General features: G+C 38.6%; 2 protein-coding genes and 1 long non-coding RNA gene across 4 annotated transcripts in view; 1 reads left to right on the forward strand and 2 right to left on the reverse strand.

Moving 5' to 3' along the window:
* The window catches only part of LOC141810470 (uncharacterized), a 50,810-nt gene extending 37,348 nt beyond the window's left edge, over positions 1-13,462 (reverse strand). The window contains exons 1-2 of the long non-coding RNA XR_012600109.1: positions 13,322-13,462; positions 11,784-11,858 (exon numbers count right to left, since the gene is read on the reverse strand). This is a non-coding gene — a long non-coding RNA (uncharacterized LOC141810470). The remainder of the gene's footprint in view (positions 1-11,783; positions 11,859-13,321) is intronic.
* Positions 13,463-14,579: 1,117 nt separating this feature from the next.
* On the reverse strand, positions 14,580-19,339 carry atp5f1c (ATP synthase F1 subunit gamma). 2 transcript variants are annotated; one of them, XM_074698064.1, is made up of 9 exons: positions 19,226-19,339; positions 18,692-18,726; positions 16,501-16,632; positions 16,221-16,425; positions 15,799-15,942; positions 15,642-15,706; positions 15,395-15,550; positions 15,190-15,286; positions 14,580-14,786 (listed from the first exon to the last, which is right to left on the reverse strand). In XM_074698064.1, exons 1-9 carry the CDS (start codon positions 19,264-19,266, stop codon positions 14,783-14,785), a joined length of 879 nt encoding a protein of 292 aa, XP_074554165.1. In that variant the 5' UTR covers positions 19,267-19,339; the 3' UTR covers positions 14,580-14,782. The 2 variants fall into 2 exon arrangements, with proteins under 2 accessions (XP_074554165.1, XP_074554166.1); XM_074698065.1 differs by lacking the exon at positions 14,580-14,786 and having other exon boundaries at positions 15,186-15,286.
* A 398-nt stretch (positions 19,340-19,737) lies between these two features.
* Positions 19,738-24,424, forward strand: kin (Kin17 DNA and RNA binding protein). Its single transcript, XM_074698365.1, has 12 exons — positions 19,738-20,000; positions 20,089-20,183; positions 20,263-20,306; positions 20,398-20,520; positions 21,607-21,791; positions 21,867-21,915; positions 22,007-22,058; positions 22,133-22,256; positions 22,337-22,462; positions 22,549-22,648; positions 22,742-22,842; positions 24,199-24,424. The coding sequence occupies exons 1-12, from the start codon at positions 19,887-19,889 to the stop codon at positions 24,256-24,258; spliced, it is 1,173 nt and encodes a 390-aa protein (XP_074554466.1). The 5' UTR covers positions 19,738-19,886; the 3' UTR covers positions 24,259-24,424.
* The last annotated feature ends 3 nt before the right edge of the window (positions 24,425-24,427 follow it).

Here is a 24,427-nt window from a genome sequence, read left to right on the forward strand (position 1 = left end):
TGTTATGAATCTCGTCATCAGATTAAACCTTTGACCCTGATCAGATTTCCATTTTTGAGCACGTTAAGGATGTTGAACAATTAAAAAGTTTAAAATTATAAGATGAAAATTGATTGAGAAAGGAGGTCTACTGAGAAAAACTTAACCAAAATAAGTAAAATAATACAAAATTAATCCTGATAATTGATTTTTTTTGTGCTGAATTTTTTGGCTCCACGTGCAGAATTTCTCCCCAGAAAACGGTAGAAACGGCGTGTTTTATACGTTTACGCCTGTCATCTGCATCAAATAGCAGTGTTACGTCACAAAGAACAATGTTTTTTAAAAACGCCAAAGTAGACGCCAGGGAAAATAGAGTTTTTGGTTCTCAAAAGTCACAGCTATAACTTCACTCTGATTGGCTGGCATAGGTTTTTTAGAACTGAGAAACACTTATTGGTGGGTTGATCCGGTGCGTGTGGACAAAAGTATTTTTTAAAAACGAATGACGGAGTCACTGTTTACCACGGAAATCCTCAAAACCAGGAAGTCAATCGTTTTCACAGTTGTTCAAAGGCTTTTGTGTCACAAATTTTTAAGTTATCAATGTGTTTATCGACCTTTTTGAGGCTGAGGGCTACCTCAGAGGAAATGACTACTTGTCTGTTATGAACTTTAATTAACAATAATAATAGTAGTGGTAACAATACTGTGTGAGTTATAATTAATGATTTACACAACAACAGCGGTAGAAAACATGTTTAAATTTCTAAAAAGAGCTTTGTTGTGACCTGTGCTGATTTCTGGAGCATGCCTTGGGGGCACCTGAAGTGGTTCTTGTGGGACCATGTTGGTGACCCCTGGTGTAGACTGTCCACAACAGGTTTAACAGCCATTTCCCATGTCCTATTCATGCAGTGTGCGCAGGAGACAAGATACAAGATATTAATAAAGATGTGGTCAACTTTGAAAATTCTTGTGTTTTCTTGTAGTCCTGGTGTCTACATACCCAGCCATCAAAGTGTCTCAGGACATTTTTGTACATCAGGACGTCTTAAGACATCTGAAAACAAAAATTTAAAGACGCCACTAGGGATGGGTACCTTTCACATTTGAAACGATACGGTATCGATTCCCGGTACCTGGCAATCGATATTAGTGCTGAACAGTGCCAATTTTCAGTACTTTTGTATGTGTGGGTGGAATAGATTCAGTTTGTTTAATAATAAAATGTAAATTCCATTTAATTTAACATTTTTATTCTTCAAAATAAAACCCTGTAATGCTGTGTTCATGTCCAGTATGGAAAATCTCCTACTCTTCCACTCCCTCACAGTCACAAGGATGCATTTAGGTTCCTAAACATGGTACCTTTTGATTTTACATGAATCGGTACCGGGTACTTTGGACAGAATTCGGTCGGTACCTATAAAAGTACCTAATTCGGTACCACTCATGTCTTAAGACATGAGATGGGGTGCACCTAGACAGGTTTTTGTGTCTTGAAGACATTGAGTGTATTAAGACATCTTAAGACATATCATCATATGTTATTGTTATTATTATATTTAATACTCTAACACCAACAAGGCACTGGTCCAGTAAAGTCTCTTTTTGACATAAATTTATACAGGGCATCATGGATGCATGGGGGGGATTGATGACAGACAAGCAGGCTCAGCAACATATAGCCTCTAAATGATTGATTTCTTTTCTCAATTGCTGGTGTCTGTCTTAAATAAAAAAGAAACTTCAATAAAAAAAATAAAAATAAAAAATAAAAAATAAAGAAGAAGACCGGGTCAACTTCCACTGATGTGCCTTTGCACAAACTTCACTGATGTTTGGGTCAAAAGTCAGATGATCACCACCGTTCCCAGGTATTCAAGCTCTTTCACCGTCTATTATTGATAGAAGTCCGTTTTGTGATTGTGACCCTCCGTCCACCTCAAGCCGTAAAGTGGAGCAAAAGCAGAGCAATAGATACACAAGTTAAAAAAAGCTACTTTACAGTTTGCTTCGTGACGTGGCACGAAATAACGACCGGCCTTCCTCTTCTTGAGCTACTGGTCGGACAACACGACAAGTTAGAGGTGTCACTTGTGCTTTTTCTACGAAACAGGTGACAGGTTAATCAGAAAAGCCGTCGATGGGTAAGCTGATCTTTCTTCAGGATTCACAAACTTGGGTTTCATTCGACTTTAGGAGTAGGAAACAAAAGATTCCAGGAGTCAAACAAATTTTTGACACTTGAAAGATCAGATAAGTGATCAGGACACAATGAAACTGAACAGCAGTGTGTATGACTGTTTATCCTGGACACACACACGCGTATGAATCCACACACAGACGTGTAAACACACATTGGGTTTTGGTTAGACGTGTGGTCTGGACAGGAAAGGGCCGGGGCCGACACACTCAGCAGGACACGGACCTCAGGCACTTCAAGCCACACACACACACACTGCCAGGCTGTGTCTACCCACCTATCCTGTTGCAGTAGGGGGTCGGAACTGGCCAGACACACACACACAGGATCACACACATCCTCATATCCAAAAACACACACTGGGTTGGCGGAAACTGGCAGTGACATGCTGTCGGGCAGCTCCGGCTCGCGGCTCTGAGGTTGGGCTGAGTCATCTATCATAGAGCTAAAACACTGAAACCAGAGACATGAGTGACAGCACACCTCAAACACACACCTCACACACACACACACGCACAAAGAGGAAGAGTTGTGTGAGTATTCTTTCAAACCAAACCAACAACATGCCACTTCGTACGACGCTTTGATAAACTCTCTTTGTGTCCTGAATCTGATGCTTAAGTTGGGCAGGTTAGCATGAATCAGCGCTTTTTCTGCCTCGTCACTGTCAGAATCTTTAGCGTTTTCTCCATTCATCAATTCCTAAAACCGTCGAATCTCAGACCATCAGAGCGAAGAGCGACGAGGAATTCATAAATAATTATCGACACTTTACATTTACATTAAATACAGATGTCTTCACTGTCACATCTGTATCTTATAATCCTGGAGTTACAGACTTCATGAGAGATGTTTCAGCTTCTCACCACTAGATGGCAGCAGCACGCCCACAGTCAAATATTTACACATAAGAAAGAAAGATTTAAAACAGGGGCGGAGCCAGGATTTCAGTTTTGGGATGGTCTTACAAAAGTTTGTTGATCATTCATTTAATTTAATTTAATTTAACAAAGACATCTTAAAATAAACTACAGTAACCATGTGGGGTTTTGAAGCGGCTTTGGTTGCTTTTTTCACCTTTAACTGCATTTTTGTAACCCTTTGGTGCATTAGACTGATCTACCTGCAATTGCTCTCCATGGTACTGACCAAAGAGTGGCGCTCTAACGCACCAGTAGGCTTCACCGCAACGGCATTTTTGTTTATTATTAAACAAAATAAAATCTAAAGTCATTCCAAAAAACATGTACTGATCCTGCACACATAAAGCTGAATGTTTCATAACTCAATTTTTTATTTTCCAACAGGCTGAAAAACATGGCCCATTTTACAAAGACCAAGCATTTAACACTAACAAAAAAAAACGGAAGTGACAAAATATCACAAAAATCAAATAAATTTTTTCACTTCAATTTTTTTCTTCGTTTCTTTTTAACACTAACAAAACAAACATGAAGTGACAAAATTTTACAAAAATTCAATAATAATTTTTTTTTTCAATTTTATTGTACTTTCTTTTTCTTTTTAAAAACTAACAAAACAAACATGATGTGACAAAATTCTACAAAAATTATTTTTTTTATTTCAATTTTATTTTAATTTTTTCTTCTACTTTTGTTTCTTTTTAAACACTAACAAAACAAACATGAATTGACAAAATTCTACAAATATTAAATAATTTTTTTATTTCAATTTTATTTTACTTTTTTCTTTTCTTTTCTTTCATTTTAAAACAATTTAAAAATATATATATATATATATATAAAAATTATAAGAAAATTTTAGGGTGGGCCTGGGACCTCTTGGCTCACCCATAACGCCGCCCTTGGTTCAACTCTTATACAATAATCTGGATCGTAGACAACTTAAGCAGAGCACAAGGGGTTTGTCAATTTTAAAGAGGGGGTATCCAGATGTCCTATATTTTAAATATGGACATAAACAATACAGGATGGTCTTATGAAACGTGCAGATTCAAATGTTGCAGAAATCCCTGAATCCTCAAACATTAAGGTCTTCACATAGTTACACCACCCACAAGCCTTAGAGAGAACCGGCCAATCAGAGTGAAGGGGGCTTGTGGAGTGGGGTTCCTTTAGAGAGCAGCTAAAATGATGTATTTTAGACAAAATAAGGATTTACTTAAACACGTGAGTTTCTTGAGCTGTTGTGTGTCAAACAGCAAAACACCCCCTCTTTAAGTCATTGGTGGATTTTTGTGGATATAAAGGTAGAAATTCATTGATTAAATGATTAATTTGGGCAATCTTCTTCCTTGTGACTAAATCTGGTTTCTGATATCTGGGTTTCTTCTTAGATTTTTCTGTGGTTTGTTGTATTTGGGTGTTACTTTTTATAGAGGAGGTAGAGAGGTGTTGTCCAACTTAATATGCAGTCAATTGCTGACACCTGAGGTTGCTTTTCAGCTTCTTTTGGTCCCATTTCTGCTGCTATCTGTTAATTTTTATATAATAGTAATATCAACGTCTTATTGTCATTTTTGAAACTCTTTTCTTCTGATCAGTTAGCCCTCTTCAGGAAAATCCTCCAAGTTTGACCAAGTTTCCTTCTCCAACGGTGAAACTCTCCTGTGACTGATCCGAACCAATGCCTCCCCTGTCTGAATCTCTTCCTCTTCCTCCCCCTGAAGGCCTCACTCCTCCTGAAACCAGCGCTGAACAGATTGATGGGCACTGGGCCCTCATTTGGACCAGGAGAAAAGTGGCCAGTTTAAGAGCTGCTGCTGTATTTTAAACGCCACGGGTGTTAAAGAGACTGATGAGGCTGCTGGAGGAGGCAGAGACGGTGACCCTCCCTCCCTCCTGAGTCGGTTTAAAGCCCAAATGGGCGACTGAGAGAGAAGAGGAGGAAGACCGAGGGAGGACGAGGGAGGGAGGAGGGAGGAATAAATCTGCGTGGCGGCGGGAATCGATCGTTTCTCCCTCCCTTCCCGCGCTATCTCATCTGCGGGGGCTGAGAGAGGCAGAGCGGTTTAAACGATCCTGACCTTGTCCGACATAAATAGTCAGAAAAGTCCACGGAGCAGATAGCTTTGTGCGAGGATGGGGGAGGGGGAGGGGGGAGGAAAAAAGAGGAAGCATTGAGATAAGAAAAGAAGGAGGGGGGTGAATGAGATAATGCTCCAGCGTTACTACATCAGAGTCCAGCCGACGCCGTGGGAAACAGCCTCGGCCTCGCTTCCTGTCTTCCCTCCTTTGGTCCCTATCTTCTCCTCTTTTTTGCCTCTGATCAGAAAAAGGAGAAGAAGAGGAGGAAGGAGAAGAGGAGGAGGAGGTCTGAGCTCTCATCTCCCCTCCTGTTATTACCACAGAGGGGTGGAGGAGTCTGTTTGCATCCGTGAACGTCTGTCCAGCCCACCTGAAGAGGAAGTAAATGCTCTACAGTAAGATGGGAAACTCTGGTGCACGATTAATCAAGACAAACAAGAAAAGAAAAAAATTATAAATAAGACAAAACAAAGCTAAAATATTAAAAAATACCAGAGATGATGTGGGAATAACCAAGACTGGAGGATTTCCAACACATCAGCCAAACCTTGACATTATACGTTCATAAGTCTCTGCACTAGAAGCCATCGTAGAGACGATACAATCACCTGCAATGACTGTCGAAAAATAAGACAAAAGATATCAGATAAAAAAACATTATTAAGTTAAACTTTGAGGTTAAAAATGATTATAAGTTAGGGTCCGCAGGAATTTTCAAAAGCCGTGCACCTGACTTAGCATGTTAGCACAAACTAATCACAGATATTTGACACATACCTGGTTAGCAGAAAGCTAACTCGCGCCGCTCTTCATCCCAAGTTCCTGACAGCGAGAGAAAGTCGAGCCAAGCTTCACCCTGTTTTGTTTCACTTTGGTTGTTTTTCTTCCTACGTGCTACGTCCGCTAATCGTAGCTGCTCTGATTAGCTTCTTCCACTCGCTAATCAACACACAAAGTCACTTGTGCACTGGGCGCTCTGTGATTGGCTGATGTAATCACACTTACTCTCTGCGCAGAAACGTCCCAACACAATCAAAACATCAACATCCAGGCAGAGGAGGGGGCTGAGGCAGACACAGACACTGACACACATTCCTGTAAAAGTTGACATTCCCATTTTTTTTTTAGGAAAATCCTGCAGACCCTACCTTTTGGGGGCGCTGGTATGGCCAAGTGGTTAGGTCACACTCCCCATGATGCTAGCTAACTTTCTACTCTCACACTGTTTCCTGCTCAGTCCACTGTCAAATCCTTTATTGAAAAAGTTGGAAAATTACAAAAACAAAAATCATAGATATATCTAGGAATGGGTACCTTTCACATTTGAAATGATGACATGATGAATTGATGACAGTACCGATGCCCGGTACCTGAACATGGTACCTTTTGACTTTACATGAATTGGTACCCAGTACTTTTGTTAGAATTCGGTCGGTACCTATAAAAGTACCTAGCCGGGTAGCTATCCCTAGATATATCCGTAAAAGTCAGAATGCTTTAATAGTTTTCAGTGTCCAAAAGGGTCAGTGTAACTGGATTGACTGGACTTTAAGAGTTAATATCTGACCTTCTTGCTTCTTTTTTTAATTCTTTATTTTATTCAATTTTACTGTTTGGGCAAGATCATTTAATTTTTAATGGAAAAATGGAAAAAAAAGAAAACAGAGAAAGAATCGTAAGGATGTAAAGGGGTAAGACGGTTAAATCAGTTGTTCCAGGAGTTCCCTACCACAGAGCTTTCCAAATGTGTGGACTGTGGCCCTCTAGTGGTCTGTGTAGGTACTGTAATGTACAATTCAACTCTGTCATCAATTTCTTTTTTCAACCAATGATTTTAAATACTTTAAGAAATACTTAAATGCAGGTTTGATGTGACCCAAGTTTCCAAATCAGGTGGGGGGAACCCTTGCAGTTGATGTGGAAACTTTGTGTTGGTTTTGGCGCCCCTTGTGGACAAAGTGATACCGCCTGTTGCTTTACTGATACTCACCTGCTTATGAAAGCAATTTTAACAAACAAAAATAAATTATTCTACTTTATTTAACAGCCTGAAATAATGTATCACTTATTTCAGGGGTGGCCAACCTGCGGCTCGCTAGCCACATGCGGCTCTTTGGTCCATTCATTAAAAAAATATTATATTGCTATGAGTAGTGATGTGCCAATCATTCTAAAATATTGATATATTGATGCTAACATTGGGGTCAGTACTGATCAATAGTTGGGTGATGAGATTGATACTTCAGTTTCAGTTTCTTTTCTCTACATCACTCATGTGCACATAGCTTACTAAATTGATGGAACTTTGTGTCTTCTGCAGTAAAAACAGAAATTTGTCCTTGGTGCTTACAAACGCAGTAAATGTCGCTTTGAAAATTTTGTTATTTAGTTTATGTGTGAGAGGAAGTGCGTTTTTGATGTGGCTCTTTAATTTTTGTGGCTTTTGGTCTCCCTGACTTATTTGAATATTTTTAGCAATCTGTTTTTCTGATGGTTTTGATTTCGTAGGTCATTAAGAAGAATCTGTGAGCTGTAGGATTTAAGACAAATACAATGAAGGTTTAACATGAATCCAAAGGAATATAAATAAATACAAAGATAAGATGATGGAATCAGGTAGGAGTGAAAAAAGATGAAGAGAAGTATGAGTGAGGAGGAGGAGGATGATAAAGTGGTCCCTCTGAAGCCCTCGTCTCCTCCTGTGATTAGCATGCAGACGGATGGAGGGATGGAGGAAGTCAATTGGCTCCTGAGAAGAAGACGTGAGTGTTTTAAAGTCAGAAAGGAGCTCTTTTGTGCGTCGTCTTTTCTTCTGAGTGTAACGCCGCTGTACCTGACGGAGGTTTGTGCCCCGGGTAAAGGCAGAAATCTCTGCCTCCATTGTCACCTGTTCCTCTAATCATTTTCCGCCCTTCATGCCACAATGGAGGAGGGCGATAACGATAACGAGGTGAAGCTAATACAGAGCGCCGTCTGGGCCCCTGAACACAATGTTCAGATGTCTTCACTCACACACACACACACACACTCTTACACCCTCACACACTCTCTAATGCAGAGATGTATGCACACACTCACACATTTGGTCTTTTTTCTTCAGGCAGTCGCGCGCAAATGTTTGAGCCGTTTAATTTTCACATCACCGTCTCGTTACTTTCACAGTTTCATCGTGAACATGGCAGAAGAATGAGAGCGTGGCGTGTTTCTCTCTGTGGTTATAGTTCGGTTAGTGGCTCGTAACCTGCTGCTGGTTTGAATCCTGGAGTCATCAGGGCTCATTTTCTGAGTTTCTGTCCATCGTTTGGATGTTAATGATGTTTCACTCACAGAAAACTGCAGAAATTTAATAAAACAGTGATATTATTGGACATAAGCACACAGTTTCTTCTCTGCTGGTACTCTTTTCCTTTACACATCAAAGCACAATCACAATCCACCCATTCTGGATCAAAAGATGCAGATATCAACAAACTGTTCAGTGTCTTAAGCTTCTTCCTTCACTAGGAACTTTTGAAGCAAATACTGTGGTTCCTGGATGAAATATTCCCAGTTCCTCCAAAGGTTCCTCACTTTTGGACACTTTCCTAAGAGACGCAGGATTGTTTGAAGTGTTAAAACTGAGGAAACAAGGGTCAAACTGCAATTCAAGAAAAGCATTTCACCCTCTGTTTTTTAGTGCTCACAGGTGATCTGCTAAAGGTGGCAGAGGTCTGTGTGGGCTGATAAAATGAAAACAAACGTGCACGTACAATCCCAAGAGTATATAAAACACTGTGAGCGATTGATCTCATTTCCAAGTCCCCTAAAAAATATATAATTTTACAATTAAAAGGGCCAAAAAATTAGTTAGTAAAAAGTGAAATCAATCCGACAACAGGTTAAGGAAACATGGACTTGTCTCTGTACCCTATAGGATTGCAATTAAGTCTTCATTTTAGCTCATAATACTTACAAACAAGACATTTCTGGACTCTATGCATACATTTTGATCATATTTTTTCCAACAGATGTGTTTTACTTGAAATAAAACAATTTTTTTTTCCTAAGTTTGGAGATTTAAATCCACCAAAAATGGTGGATGACATATTACATCTTCTCAGTGTCACCAAAAACAAAAATTTGATTAAATGAGGGAAATATTATCGTGAATGAAATGAATGAAAGTGCGATTAATGAAACTAATGAGACGTTTTCAGTATGATGAAAATAAATCCCTGTTAGAAAAATGTAATATAGGATGGAGTACCTGTTGTAATGTTTCCTGAGTTGGTTTATGGTTAAAACGAAAAGAAAATACAGAATTTATAAAAGGAGGACGTGGCGTCAGAGAAGGGGCGGAGAGGAGATCGCGAGGGATCAGGCAATGAAACAGGCGTGTCTGTAGAAAGGGCCTGAAAAAGTAATAAACTGTTCGGACTAAGTTGCAATAAACTTAAAATAAACGACCTGAAGGGTAGTTACTGGTGCCGGTCCAACATCCCAACGGATCCCCTCGGATTATTGCTTCCCCGGACCAAGAGTGCGCTCGGAACGGAAAGACGTTTCTGTGGTTTTAAGTTTGTTTCAAGAGTGGTGAGATCATCTTTATTTTTGCATTTTTCCTGGTACACCAGTGTTTTTGGTTGATCGATCATGTTTTTTGGGGTTTTGTTTTTTTTTTTCCCTGTGTGGGTTAACTTTTAGGGTTTGGAGGATTTACCGCGGCTTCTGTTGTGGGCAAGTGGACCAAAAAACTGCGGAAAAGACAATTCAAAAGGACTTGGAAAAGGACAAGCGGGGTATTTTCCGTTAGATTGGGATTGTTACATAATTTAGGGTTAGAAAGGACTGTGTTTGGGGCTTTGTTTCAGCAAATATTTCAGTCGGATTATCATTACGCGCCAGGTTCATTGATTTTGATTAAATAGTAAACTTTTTTGGATTTGGACACAGTCTCTTGAGAATTCATGGGTTTCATTTGTTTAACATTTATTATTTGTGTCTATTAAAATACGCTTTGTTGGCAGAATTGCTCAGTTTCCTTAAAGTTTCCCCCCTTGAGTGTTTTAACGCCAGCTTGAGAAGGGACTTTTACATTTTTTTGTTTATTTATCATATTGACAATGACAATAAAAAGACTTAATTCTACATAATCCTACTAGAAATGCTGACTTAAACAAATGTTGAGCTGAAGACAGGCAAAGGGATGACGCTACAACAAACTAAGTTTTTTAATTTAATGAAATGAGTGTATTATATAATATTTACTTCCAGTACAGCCATCGCTAATAAATGACTGAGGTAAAGAGACGTAAACCTCTTTAAAAGAACCTCACCAGGCTTTAGTACAGGCATTTTAACTCTGGCTTGAACAGTTTTCTCTGAGACAGCCCCCAGTGGACACTTGAAGGAACTGCAGTTATTGAACTTTCACTTTTAAAGAAGGAGGAAGATAAAATCAGGAAAAGTAGGGACATCAGACTTTGATTTTCTAGATATTTTGAGAATTATGAGTTGGCCCTGCTTCAGGTTTGAAACTTGACTCAACAGTTTATTTTTTTCTTGGATATTAAACTTGTAGAAGTGAGGATAAAAGGCTGAAATCAGCACACTGATAACTTAAGTTGAACTTGTGAAGTAAAGTTTGTTTTTACTGACTCAGTAACTCAGACTTTCTCAGACTTCAACTTTAAATTTTGGTCCAAACTGTGCCTTCATGTCCTGTCTTTCACGGCCTGAACGGTCGACTTCCTGACCCAAAGCCTGGACAACTTCTAAAGGAAGAGTTTACAGGAGCTTATGAACTGTATTATTGTGCAAAATTGACTGTTTTTATTTCCCGAACAAAGACAGAGGAGAGAATTACAGCTGCAGAGACACCTTCAGACTTCACACTGTCCCGTCTCAAAGCAGAATGAACCTCTGAGTCGTCTCTTAGCGCGATAAGACTCCTCACCCGACTCCCCGCTTCCTTTTTCTCCTTTTCACCGAGACCCTGCGTTGGCTTTTCCACAAAACAAACATTAAAACGACAGAAACAAACAGACAATCTGCTCTCATCTCTCATAGTTGTGACCTCGACTCTGCAGAAAGTCTCTCCTCCTCCTCCTCCCTCACCCTTCCTCACCCGCGTCTACGTGATGTTGAGTTTGGGGTATGTGCAGCGCGGGGGGAGACGAGGAGGCTGCTGCTCTCTGACTGCGTTTATCAGAGTCTGGCATCGCTGTAATTTCAGTGTTCAGATGCAATCGCTCGGCTCTCCCCTCAGGAGTAAACAATAACAAGCACAAACACAATAGACAAACAAGGCCTGCAGGACATGTATGCACACACACACACACACTCGTTTATGCACACACAGGCGCTTCGGACACACAAACGATAATAAATGCGAACCGCAAACCACAGCTCGTGTCCTGGTTTCTATCTGTATTCTGGAGGAAATTATGAATATAACTTTTGCTCTGCGTTAATATGAGAAACCACATCTTTACACCAAAAATCTGAAGTTTGAGCTGAAGAAAGACGCTAAATTGACCAAAACTAAACCCTTTCTCATGCTGAATGTGACGTTTGGCTGGAAAACACTCCTGGTAAGTTTGACTTACTGTCAGGTTGGTCCTGAAGACTGAAACATGCTTCATGCCTTATCAGACAGCACAGCCTGGTGGACATTTTTGATACTACAACCCAAAGACAAAACATAGGATGAGGATGATACTTCTTTTGTTAAACCACAATTTATTTACTAATCTGCTTTCTGTTTGAAGCCTTTATTTTTACAAGTGTCAAAAAACTGTTTTTTATTCCTTTGTTTAAAGATTAAAGGTTGATTATTTTTATGCCAACACATGCTGCCATATCAGGTGGAAAAAAAAATAGTAGTCAGGTCCCAGTTAAATCAAAATAAGGGAAGCTAATAAAGATGTCAATAAAATAATGATGATAAACAATAATAAAATTGTTTATGTGAAACATTTTTGTTGCTTAAAAACCTGAGAAAAGGAAAGCATGGCATAAAACTGTAGATTACTGACTTGTTGCTACAAAATTGGAACTAAAGTCATCTACACATCACCTACAAAGAGAAAAACTGTAAAACAGCTCTTTTGTTTTATATGAGGAAGTTCAAAGATAATAATTAGGCATTTTTAAACAACAGGAAGTCCATTTTAGAATATTAATGTTGATCACAAAATCACAAAATTGAGTTCAGAAGGATGTAATAATAAAAGAATATTTTGGATGAAATTCTGACATTTTTGTTTAGGTAATTTCTATCCGTTAGCAGCTCAGATACTTTAATTATACAATGTCATTTCTTATATAAAAAAAAAAATACATTCATGCTCGTTTTGCTTCCTCTTTGATTTTTAAAAATGTAAATTTAAATGTGCTTTATTTATACAGCCCTTTACAACCACCCACGGGTGAACCAAAGAGCTTTACAACAAATAATACATAAAAACAATAAAAATCAATAAGTTTAAAAATACTAGACCAGAATAAAATCAATAAAATAAAATAAAATAAAGTAGAATACATTTTTAACACATCTGCACTCTATAATACTGCATAGTTTCCTCCTGTATTGTACCATATTTTATTAAATCGTCGTATTTAAGTTTGTTTTGTTCTATTTTATGTCTGATCCAAAAGGTAACAAATTTCACCTTTATATTTTCAAATGAGTCTACTTGGAAGCAATATTTAGATTTTGAATAATGTTTTAAGTTCAAATCCTTAATGAAAAGTTGCACAAATCTGCCTTTAAGAAATCATTTACATGAGAACAAATTAATCCAGTACTCAGAAGAGGATGATCACTTTTGTGGACACTACTGTAGTGGAACAAACATCACAAAATACCTTTTTAGATGCCTTTTAAGCAGAAAACGTCTTCAGTTATTGCACTTTCAGTGTACAAAATGTAGTAAAATGAATTCCCTGGCTACTATTTTTATGTTGTGCTCACATTAGACAGTAAAAACACCGTGTACTCGGTTAATGTTCGTGTATTTGAACGCCTGTCGTGTTTTGGCGCGGCTCTGCACTCACAGACAGTTATGCTAGCTGCCGCGGCGCTAACTTCGTCACAAAACCGACGGTTTGACTCAAGAAACGGAGAAAATTTTCTACAACTTACCAGAAAACCTTTTACTTTCGTCAAAGTGAGCTCCTGTTTTAATCCTGTGCCCGTAAAAACACGAAGACACACTGAGTTCAGGGAAGCTGCCGGCGAACACAAGTTTTCCCGGTGTTTTCAAATTCAGCGTCTTCTTCTTCTTTGTTCATGGCGGTTGGCGAACAACGATTCGGCGCGTTACCGCCACCTATGGGGTGGCTCAGGATATCACCATAGGATGCTCAAACCAACTTCATAATGTTTTAATCAAATTTTTCCGTATTTGAAACTGAAACAAAGATCTGCAGCATCTATCTATTCAGGTTTTTTTGTTTTGTTTTTTATATTTTAAACATCTTCAAGTTTCCTTACCAGTTTTGACTTGATAAGATTACATATTTCACTCTCTTCTTCCTCTTTATCATCAAGATATAAAGGTTTTTATTGTCAATTTTCTGTATTAAGAAAATACACATAACTCTATGTTTAATACTTAAAGATGAAAAAAGTCTGAACATATTACTGGTTTAACTGGTTTTATTTCCCCTACCAATAGTGTTGCTAAAAGAATTGCTACCATCTCCCCTGTGTACACTGATACTCCATCACTAGTCCATTTATTGTTTTAAATATTGAACTCTAGTACCAGAACTATTAATACCACTCCTGTCTTATTACTTTCATTATTTGATGCATCAGTATAAACCTGAATTTATACATATATAACTGTCTTTGCCTCTTTTTAAGTAAATTAACAGTGAGGTCCAACAGTATTTATGGCTGCACCAAATTCATTGTCACAACAGGATCTCAGAAGATTGATTGATGTCAATCCTGTAAAGCATGAACACATTAGCAAAAAAATTAAAACAAAAATAGTGGTCTTTAGCTTAATCATATACATGTTTGGTTGGTATCTTAGGTTTGCAATTTCAGTTTAACACCCTAGAAAGTAATTTTTTTAGCTCAGTATTGCATTAGTTATTTTATTTCATTTTAATGATTAAGCTTTAAAATGACCTTGTGAACAATAACAGATCAAATCTTGAAATAGTTAGCGTCATACAGGCAGCTAAACTCTTATTTTGTTGATTATAAATCAATAAATTTGCGTTTTTCTTTAAGGTGACTGAATTTCTTCCTCAAATGGTCAAATAAGTTTTAACCAGAGTACATTTCTCGTTAAAACAGAGCTGTTTAAAGGAGGACCTGAAAAAGATAAACCACAGGAAATGTATAATTCACCGTCTCTGAAAAATCAATGCCACAGAAGTGAAGCATCAACATTTCTCATTCTTGGTCATCAGGATTTATTGTGAGAGACATCTACAGGAAAAGCTGAGAAAATGAGGAATCAGTAAGAGGTTTATTTTCTCCTTATATATTTTACAAATAGAAGCACAAATGTTCATAGACTCTCGACGACATGGGTCTGAAGTGCTCTGCAGAGCTGGAGGCAGAGGGAGCGATGAGTTCACCCGTTTATCTGCAGAGACACAAACACAAAGCGGTCAGAAAGAGAATGCTAACAAGCTAAAATCTCCACTACTACACCTCAAATTAACTAGACTACACTATTACAGCAACAATTACATCTTTCTATTCTCCTACAGCGCTCCACAGACCAGATCCTAACACCACAGTCTGCTCTACAGCTTTACCTCCTCTGTTAAAACAAGCTTCAGTTCCTGAGTGGAGCAGAAAGTGAGGATCAGGTCAGAGAGGAGAATTAGACACGAGAGAATGTGACAGCTTTAGGATGTTTCAACACAAAAAAAGACGTGAATGGAGGAAAAGGAGGAGGTCTCAGAGGTCAGAGGAGTTAGCCGGAGGAGGATAATGAGCCAGAGGAAAATGTGCAAATGAAGAGCAGGAAATTGGAGACTCACAGAGCGGCGGCTCCAGAGATGATCTCAATGAGCTCCTTGGTGATGACGGCCTGTCTGGTACGGTTGAAAGTGAGGGTCAGCTTGTCAATCATCTCAGCTGGAGGAAGAGGAGGAGAGGGGAGAAAGTGTCAGGAGTTAAACTTTAGACTCAGAGTGGGAGGAAGTAAATATTTCAAAGTTAAACGTGTCAGCGATGAAGTCTTACAGGCGTTCTTGCTGGCGCTGTCCATGGCAGTCATCCTGGCGCTCTGCTCGCTGGTGGACGACTCCCTCAGAGCCAGATAGATGATGTTGACCAGAGCGAACTCCTGGTAGTTCCTCAGCACATCGGCGTCGATGTCATCGTACACGCCCATGCTCTCTGTCAAAGAGGAACGTTAGTTACTCTGTTGCTACGATCCGAAACAGTAAATAAATCTCAGACTGGAGATTTATCAAATAAATATCGTTACCTGCGTTGGCCACAGAGTCGTTGGAGTACAGAGGCTTCTGTTCCGCCTTGTATGAGATCACAGACCTGCAGAGGAGGAAAGAGGAGGGTTATTCTTCTTCTGAAACATTCCTCCTGCAAAATAAAACCCATGAAGACAGAAAAATGAAGTATCGTACCTGAATCTGTTGAAGAAGACGGCTCCCTGGTCAAACTCGTATCCAGAGTTCAGCAGCTCGGTAGCGACGACTGAAGCGTCGCCGAAGCTCGGGGGCTTACGGCCGACTTCCTTACAGTTCATGATGATGTGCTTCCCGTGGGTTCTAATGAGAAAAACAGTTTTATGAGAAAGATGTGGAAAAATTTAGGAATAAATCTTAATTTCACCTGCTGAAGCAGCACTTTGAGGAAAAAAACAACACAACAACCTTTTCTTTCTGAGAATTAATTTTTAAAAATACACGATTCCAACTGGTTTTACCAAACAAAATATACTAAATCTAAATTATCTAATTCACATTTTCAAAAGTATAATATTGGCAGAATTAAAAGCTTGTATCCTATTGAAATCAGCTGATCTCATTTCTCTGCCCCTCCGTACCTGTGCAGCAGACCTCTCAGCTTGTCCCCCACGTTGATCACCATCACCTCCTTCCCAGCGTCGGTCAGGTTGGCGATCTCGCTCTTGATGGCCTTGGCGATACCAGAGTGGATGGCGCCGCAGAGCCCACGGTCAGAGGTCACACCAATGATCAGGTGCTTGTTGGCTTTCTCGTCCACTTTGATGTCGGCCTTCTCGTACAGAGCTGGAGAGGACACAGAGTTCAGTCTCAAGTTGGATTAAACGTTAGTCTTGAAACAAGGAGGTGAAGCGTACGTACACAGAGCGCCGGTGCCGTAGACTCTCGCTGGCTTCAGCTGCCTCTCAGCGCGGGCATACTTAGCAGCGGCCACCATCTTCATGGATTTGGTGATTTTCTGGATGTTCTTGATGGACTTCAACCGAATGGTGACTAGAGAGAAAAAGATGATTTTGCAAAGTAAGAATTAAGAAAACGTGTTCTGCAAAGATGTTTAATGATACAAAATTAAGCAACAGGAATCTATCAATCTGAGTCATTTTAAAGCTCCTGTGAGGGATGTTTTGGCGCTCCATATGGACTCAGCAGTCCTGTGCATTTACAGGGTATATGCTATAATCCTGAGGTTGATTTAAATACCTTTTTGAGACTTTTTCAAAAACCTTTAAAAAAGTTTTAAGACTTTATCGCAACTTTCAGTTGTTGATGGCATCCACTTTTTAACAGTTGTAGTTTACATTTTTACAGAAATTATGCAAGCTAAGGAGGAATAAAGCTTGAAAGAACACATGAAACTAAATTATTCAAGGCCAACTTCCTAAAAAAAATAGAGAAATTATTTAATCATTTTTAAAATTTAGGACATGTGCCAGAGATTGTGTGATTTGCTTTAATGTTGTATTTAATTTCTCTTTGTGAAACTAGAAATGACGTTAATTTATAGCTGGTGTTTATACCGCTCACAATCCTTATTGTTGTATTTTATTCTAACTAGAGTCTTTAAGTATTTTTTTTATTCTATTCTTTTTTATTTTTGTATTTTTCTACTGACTACATCGATTTCTGCTGTTAACACAACATTTTTCCAGTTTGGGATCAATAAAGTAACTCTACTCTTTTCTATTCTATTCTATTTTATAACTGTATTAACGTCCCAATCAGGGGACGGTTGCAAAGGGGAAAATAAATATTCATGGACATTTTTTGGGTCAAAGCTTGAATACCTATGAAACTAAATACCTCATTAAACCACAATTAAGACTTTTTAATACTTTTTAAGGCCCTTAATTTTCCCAAAACTGACTTATCAACTTTTAATACTTTTTAAGACCCCACAGACACCCTGATTTAGATTTGGTGCCTCTTTACAGAAAAATCTCCGTTTATCAACAGTCAGAGAGAGAATCTTTGTTAAAAAGGAGCCACTCTGTCTGACACCTACCCCCCGTCAGCTGTTTCAAACATAAAAAATTACAATATAGAAATAAAATTATCTCTTTGTCATGATCCTGTTTGCTTTAATAGGCCATAAAAAGACATTAATATTCTTTACGGTCTGTTTAACGGCCATCAAAAAAACACCTCACAGGAGCTTTAATGAAATAGAAAAGCACAAACTCCTCTTCCTACTCTCCTCTGATATTAGCTTATTAAATTTAATTTAAATGGTCAATTTCAAGACCTCACCTTGGGGTTTAAAAAAATTATTAGTAATATTTCACCTTTTTATTAAAGCCTTTAAGACCTCCCAGGGGTTCACAAGATGCCTTCTAGAGTAAAATTACTTCCTTGATCCTTTATTGACTAACTATAAATGAAAATAGAAGTAACATTTCTAATAAAACCATGCAAATAAAAACTATTTCACCTATTTTCCAACTTTCTGGTTGCCACATGACCTTTGTGTGATTGTGGCAGATTAACTAGGTTTCTATCTTTATTCTAGGCTTTAGTGTAAAACAGCTGGGTCAAGGGTCCTTGTACAGTTATTTTGGGGGTCACAGGCTGAAAAGTGTTGGATACAGATCACACATGTACTTAAGATATTGAATAGCAATGATTTTAACCCTTTAAAGCACAAACAAACACAAACAAAACCTACATCCATATATCTTGCTTTTTATTTATCTTCCATCAGTGTTCACCAGCAGAAGTTAAGCTAGCATTTCTCTTCAATTATTTGTCCCCCATAGTTGTTGCTGTCACCTCCCACGAATAATATCACACCAAATGAAAAGTCAAAGTCTTTTAAAATGCAACCACAGAGAGTAAGTTTGCATTAAAGAAAACTTCTGGAAAGAAATTAATTATATGATAATAAACCACATTTATGCAGCTTTATTTACATGTAACCACCTTTACACTACTTGCAAAGACTTGCAGACAATTCATTCTTTGCTTTTTACTTAATATCAGTAAGAGAGGATATCTTAAAACATGCTGTTTAAACGTTTGCTTCTCATGTCAGGGACAAAAACACTAAAGTACTTACTGTCCTTCAAGGTAGCCATGTTCCTGACCTGCCCCCTGTTAACAGAAACAGTGCATATCAGCTCTAGCTGCAAATATCATCAACATAAATCAATGTTATGAACAGAGTTTTGCAGTAACAGAAGTTTCTGGATCAATCAGATGAATTTTAATTGATTTATAACATTGCAGGCGTGTTAGCATCACTTAGCTTCAGTGTGCACGTAACGTTTTCATGCAAACTGAAGATAATGTTGTAGTTAATGTATCCTAACTGTGTAGTAACTGTTAAACAGTGTCATTAATGATGTTTTTCACTTTGTGGACTAGTTTCTCCCGCACTGTCTGGGATCGTTAGCCTGTAAATGTCATATTAGCCGCACACCGCTGTCATTCATTAGCTGCGGCCTCCACGTTAGCATGTCCTTGCATTCATACTTCAATGAAAATTAGAGCAGGAGAAACAAGTTAAGTTTATTCTCCGATCTATAAAGAGTTAGTAAGTTATTTCAAAGTTAAATGATATTGTTAGCGTGTTTAAATATCTTAAATTTACCATTGTGGGGTGAAAACCAACGCGCTGCTCCTGGCGAACATGGTTACTATGAAGGTCAGACACGCAGGACTGCGCAGGCGCAACTTAAAGTCGAAATGGATGGATGCTGCCTTCACGGACTACCACAAGTACTGTAACAATTAGTTTTACATAGCCGGACGCCATATACCCCCAAAACAAAGCATGAATATGTTTTAGGTGTATAGAGGAAGCATCATCTGGTTCTCAAATATATATTTTCAATGTTTTCTAATAAACAATTTCAAGTTTCAATGAGCTGAAAACATATTATAGAAGAAAATACAAAAATAATCTGTTTAAAAAAAAAAAACTAGATAAATACCCAGCACAAACTCATCTATATGATTTAATCTCAATAATTTACCTTTTGAATACAGACTGATTAAACTTACCATTTGATTTTAGGTCAAACACTCTAGCAGTTAAAACTTGGCGAAAGCCTGCAATGAGTCCCTGAACGCATCTACAGTAATCGCGTTCTTTCAAACAATCTCGCGAGACTTTGACGCTTCACACGCGGAAGCTGTTTACCATGTTAGCGGTTGTTGAAGTTTAGCATCGTATCGAGGAGTGTTTTCTTATTTTTATCGTTATAAATTAATAAATATTAAGACTTCTATCTTAATTTTATAAGGCCAGGATGGGAAAGGCCGATTTTCTGTCTCCTAAGGCCATCGCCAACCGGATTAAATCCAAAGGACTCCAGAAGTTGAGATGGTATTGTCAAATGTGTCAGAAACAATGCCGAGATGAGGTGAGTTGATTATTAGATCCACATAATTTAGTGTTTCTCCTGTTTTTGGCCATTTGGGTATGTATTTATTTCTTGTATTTGTTCACAGAATGGCTTTAAATGTCACTGCATGTCAGAGTCTCACCAGAGACAGCTGCTGCTGGCCTCAGAGGACCCAAACAAGTTCATGGACTATTTCTCAGAGTGAGTTCAGCTCCATGATCTGATAAACAATAATGTTATTAAAGTAGTTAACCTGTTCCCACTGTTTCCTCCCTTTCAGTGAGTTTAAAAGTGATTTCCTGGAGCTGCTCAGGAGACGTTTTGGTGAGTCCTGGTTCTCCACACATGATCCAGAAGTTTCTTCAGCAGCAGCTTTAAAGCATCATCAATCTGTGCTTCTGTTTCCCTCCTGCAGGGACCAAGCGTGTGCACAACAACATCGTCTACAATGAGTACATCAGTGACCGAGAGCACGTCCACATGAACTCCACACAGTGGGAGACGCTCACAGATTTCACCAAGTGGCTGGGCAGAGAAGGTGGGGCCATAGATTCACAGCAGATTAAAAACAGATATTAATGGATGTAACGTTTATGATCCCCGGGAAATTCAGGCATCCTATGTAAAGCATGTGTCACATCTGACAACACCTCATACCCATGGAAAAAAAAACTGTGATGTAGAGCTGCTTAAAGGCTGAATCAATACACAAAACATACTAAAAACATGCTAAATTTTCAGTTATATTAACATTAAAGATATCAGAAATAAACCTGTACAACAACCAAAACTAAAATACTCTTAAATATGTCCATTAGTATTTGTGAAAAAAATGAAAAAAATAAAGTAAATGAATTTAAATCTTAAATCTGTTAAATTTTATGTGGAAAAAAGTCCAAATAAAACCATATGACATTTTATTTCTACTGTACTACAATTTCAATCAATATATACAGTGTATTGAAAATTTTCTGCAGAAAAATTAAACGCCAACCGCTAAAATTTTTGAATTAAACCTGCTCAAAAAAAAAAGAAGTCCAATAAAACAAATTAAATGTATTCTCTTTTCTTTTTCTTTCTTTCTTTCTTTCTTTATTATTTCATTTTATTCTATTTATTTATTTATTTATTTATTTATTTTCCTTCTTTCTCTTTCTCTCTTTTGTATGTTGTTGAAGTGGGTAGGGAACTGTTAAAAAAAATTATATTTGTAGAGAAAAGGTTTTGTTTGTGATCATTGAAAACTTTAATAATAAAGTTGTGAAAAAAAATAAGAAGTGACGGTTACAGAAAGCCATGTATGAGTGATCTTATGGCAAATCATATCAAATCAAACCTGGAAAAAGAAAAAAAAAAAAAGATAAATGTCAACATTTGAAATGGATGTTATTATGTCTCAAAAATCAGAATGAAAAAACAAAATATGAAACTTGACCAGCGCCAGAACTTACATTGTATTAATCGAACAGAAAACCTGTAAAAAAAAAATCAAAGCCGAATAAAAATTGGAAACTAAAACCGTGAAAGAAATAAATTCTTAAATTTTTTAAAAATCCAAATTAAACTCGGACAGATTTGAAGTTAAAGTTCCTCAGAATAACCTTGTGCTGGATGTTCCTGACAGGTCTCTGTAAGGTCGATGAGACTCCTAAAGGCTGGTACGTCCAGTACATCGACCGCGACCCCGAGACCATCCGCAGGCAGGAGGAGCAGGCGAGGAAGAAGAAGCAGGAGCTGGACGACGAGGAGCGCAGCGCCAAGTTCATCGAGGAGCAGGTCCGCAGAGGCCGAGACGGCAAAGAGCCGGAGGTGAGGAACAGACCGACAGCTCTGCACGTGCTCAGATGGATTCCAGCTGTGACTCACCTGAGCTTTATTTTGCAGGAGACTCCAGTTTTCACAGAGCTGAAACGAGAAAGTGAGGAAGAAAAAGGTGAGGCAGCGTTAACAGACGAATATGAGAGCAGATTTGGTTTTAAAAGAACAGAGATGTGAATTTTTCCTCCTCTTCCTGTTTCCTGCAGTCACGTTCAACCTTGGTGCTTCCTCATCCATAGCCGGTCCCTCCAAATCCAGGTATGCGTCAGCCTTTGGTTTGTTGCTCTGCAGAGTTTGTTTGGTTTTCTTCAGCTGTTTCTGTCTCTCCTCAGTTCTGCGCTGAGTGCCAGCGCCCTCAAAGCTGCAGCATCCTCCACCAAAAGGAAAGAGCCGTCCTCAGGTTCAGACTCCAGGATGGAGAAGAAGAAGAAATCAGCTCTGGAGGAGATCAAGGAGGTAGAGATGATGATTATTTGATCCAGTCTTCCTCTGTTTTTTTATTTATTCTGTACTGAGAGTGAGTTTATTTCCTTCAGATGGAGGAGAAGAGGAGGATGAAGCAGTCGGTCAGGACGGATTACTGGCTGCAGCCCAACATCGTCGTCAAAGTCGTCACTAAGAGGCTCGGAGAGAAGTACCACAAGAAGAAGGGCGTGGTCATGGTGAGCGCACTTCTTCTTCACTGTTGTTAAGAGGAAGAGTAAACAAAGATTTGTGCTGCTAACTGTGGAAGATCCTGTGTTTGTAGGAGGTGAGAGACAAATACGGAGCGGTGGTGAAGATGGTGGACTCTGGAGACAAACTGAAACTGGATCAGAACCATGTGGAGACGGTCATACCTGCACCAGGTGAAGCCTTCACTTCACATTAACACCAATAATCTACAGGAAATATTCTCAGATTATCAGAGGAAGTGGTGTTAAACTGATCTCCTCCTACAGGTAAACGTGTCCTGATCCTGAACGGTCCACACAGAGACACAGAGGCCGTGCTGGAAGGGATAGACGAGAAGAACTTCAGCGCTTCGCTCACACTCGACTCTGTAAGTGTTGTTCAGCTCCAGGCTTCATCCAGTCTGTCGTCATCTTAAACTTTAAGCACAGAGTAGACAGTAGACAGCACAGTTTGGCTCAGCCAGTTGAGGGCGCTCTGGTCCTGAGATCGAATCAAGATCCTGAGAGGATTTAATGCTGATTATCCAAAACTGTCTGAGGCTGTTCTGTCCATGACGACCAAAAGCTTTAACACAAAATTAAATCTGATAAGAATTAAGACCTTTACACCCCAGACGCATATTTTTGTGCTAATATTTCATGCGTTATTAATCTTTTCTCAAACTTACTGTTTTTCAGCAAGCTTTCACAGCAGCAACGTTATTTCACTGAGTAAAACTGCAGCTTTTGTTTTTTTGGACCAAGGTTGATTTTTCCAGTTTCGCTTGTGATGGGTAAACATCCAACCAATCAAAACGTTGGTTGTTGACACGTCACCAGGGTTGGAAAGGTTACTTTAACAATGTAATCCAGTACAATTACAAGTTCCCTGTTAAAAATTGTAATCAGTAATTTACCCTGAGTACCACAAAATTTAAGTAATGTTACTGATTACTTTTATTTACTTTTGAAATAATTCAATACCAAACATGCAGATAAAGACAAGAGGGTATGAAAGATGTGTCGTCTTCTATGTGTATTTTTTTAAAGAAACAAAACAATGAAATTAATTTTTACACTTTTAACAAATAAGGTGTTCAAATACTGAATTTTGAAAAAAAAGAAGAAAATTAAAGCTATAAATTAAAATAATTTAATTTAATTTAATATAATTAATTTAATCGATTTATAAAGGGACCATTTACGATATTTAACATAAATGTCACTATTTGATGCATTGTACCAAAGTTAGCTTACAGCTACTTAACATCTTACGTTCTTTTGTATCCTGGTTATGTAACGTTGTTACATGTAATCGGTCACTCCCCAAGTCTGCATGTCACATACCAAAACATTCAACATGGTGGACCGCTTGATTGTGTCAGTGTCCCAGCGCCTGGTACTTTATGACAAAAGATATAAAAACCACAAAGACGACGATTATAAAGGCAACGTTTGTATGAGAAAAGCTGCAGATTGAATATGACGCCTCTAAATTTTTTTGCAGTTTTGTGCTGTTTATTCCCGCCAGGAAAAAAAGGCAATTTAACATTTTTGTTTCAAGAAAATCATAATTTTGACTGTTTTCTGCAGAATCTCAAATAAAGAGTGCGAGGAAAGAGGCAAAGTTACGACAAATCAAAGAAAAATCCCAGAATTGGCATCTCTGTTTCCTCCCTGTATCATCATTTCGAGTCGGTGGCGGCCGCAGCTTTAATCACAGTCTCCCTCCGTGTCGTCCTCAGGGTCAGCAGAGAGGAAAGAGAGTCGACGTCGCCTACGAGGATTTCTCCAAACTGGCCTGAACTCGACTCCTCCCTGTTTCAATCTCAGGAAGGGCTGAAAGACTCTACTGTGTCAGAGTTTACTTCCCCCTTTACTCACCTGTACATACACATATCCCACAATGCACCACCAGCCAGGTAACACAGAGAAACTACGAGAGCAGTTTGTTCAACTTGTTTTTTATTTTGT

Source organism: Halichoeres trimaculatus, unplaced genomic scaffold (assembly GCF_033239565.1).
Source record: "Halichoeres trimaculatus isolate MK-OKI-2021-1 unplaced genomic scaffold, fHalTri1.1 fHalTri1_scaffold_21, whole genome shotgun sequence".
Lineage (NCBI taxonomy): Eukaryota > Metazoa > Chordata > Actinopteri > Labriformes > Labridae > Halichoeres > Halichoeres trimaculatus.

Coding starts and splice junctions, on each gene's coding strand:
- atp5f1c (XM_074698064.1), bottom strand. CDS start 19,266: ATGTTCGCCAGGAGCAGCGCGTTGGTTTTCACCCCACAATG. Junction 15,943..16,220: donor CTGAGAGGTCTGCTGCACAG/GTACGGAGGGGC, acceptor TTTTCTCATTAG/AACCCACGGGAAGCACATCA. Junction 15,287..15,394: donor CAGCGCCAGCAAGAACGCCT/GTAAGACTTCAT, acceptor CTCTTCCTCCAG/CTGAGATGATTGACAAGCTG.
- kin (XM_074698365.1), top strand. CDS start 19,887: ATGGGAAAGGCCGATTTTCTGTCTCCTAAGGCCATCGCCAACCGGATT. Junction 21,916..22,006: donor AGAAAGTGAGGAAGAAAAAG/GTGAGGCAGCGT, acceptor TGTTTCCTGCAG/TCACGTTCAACCTTGGTGCT. Junction 22,463..22,548: donor AGAAGAAGGGCGTGGTCATG/GTGAGCGCACTT, acceptor CTGTGTTTGTAG/GAGGTGAGAGACAAATACGG.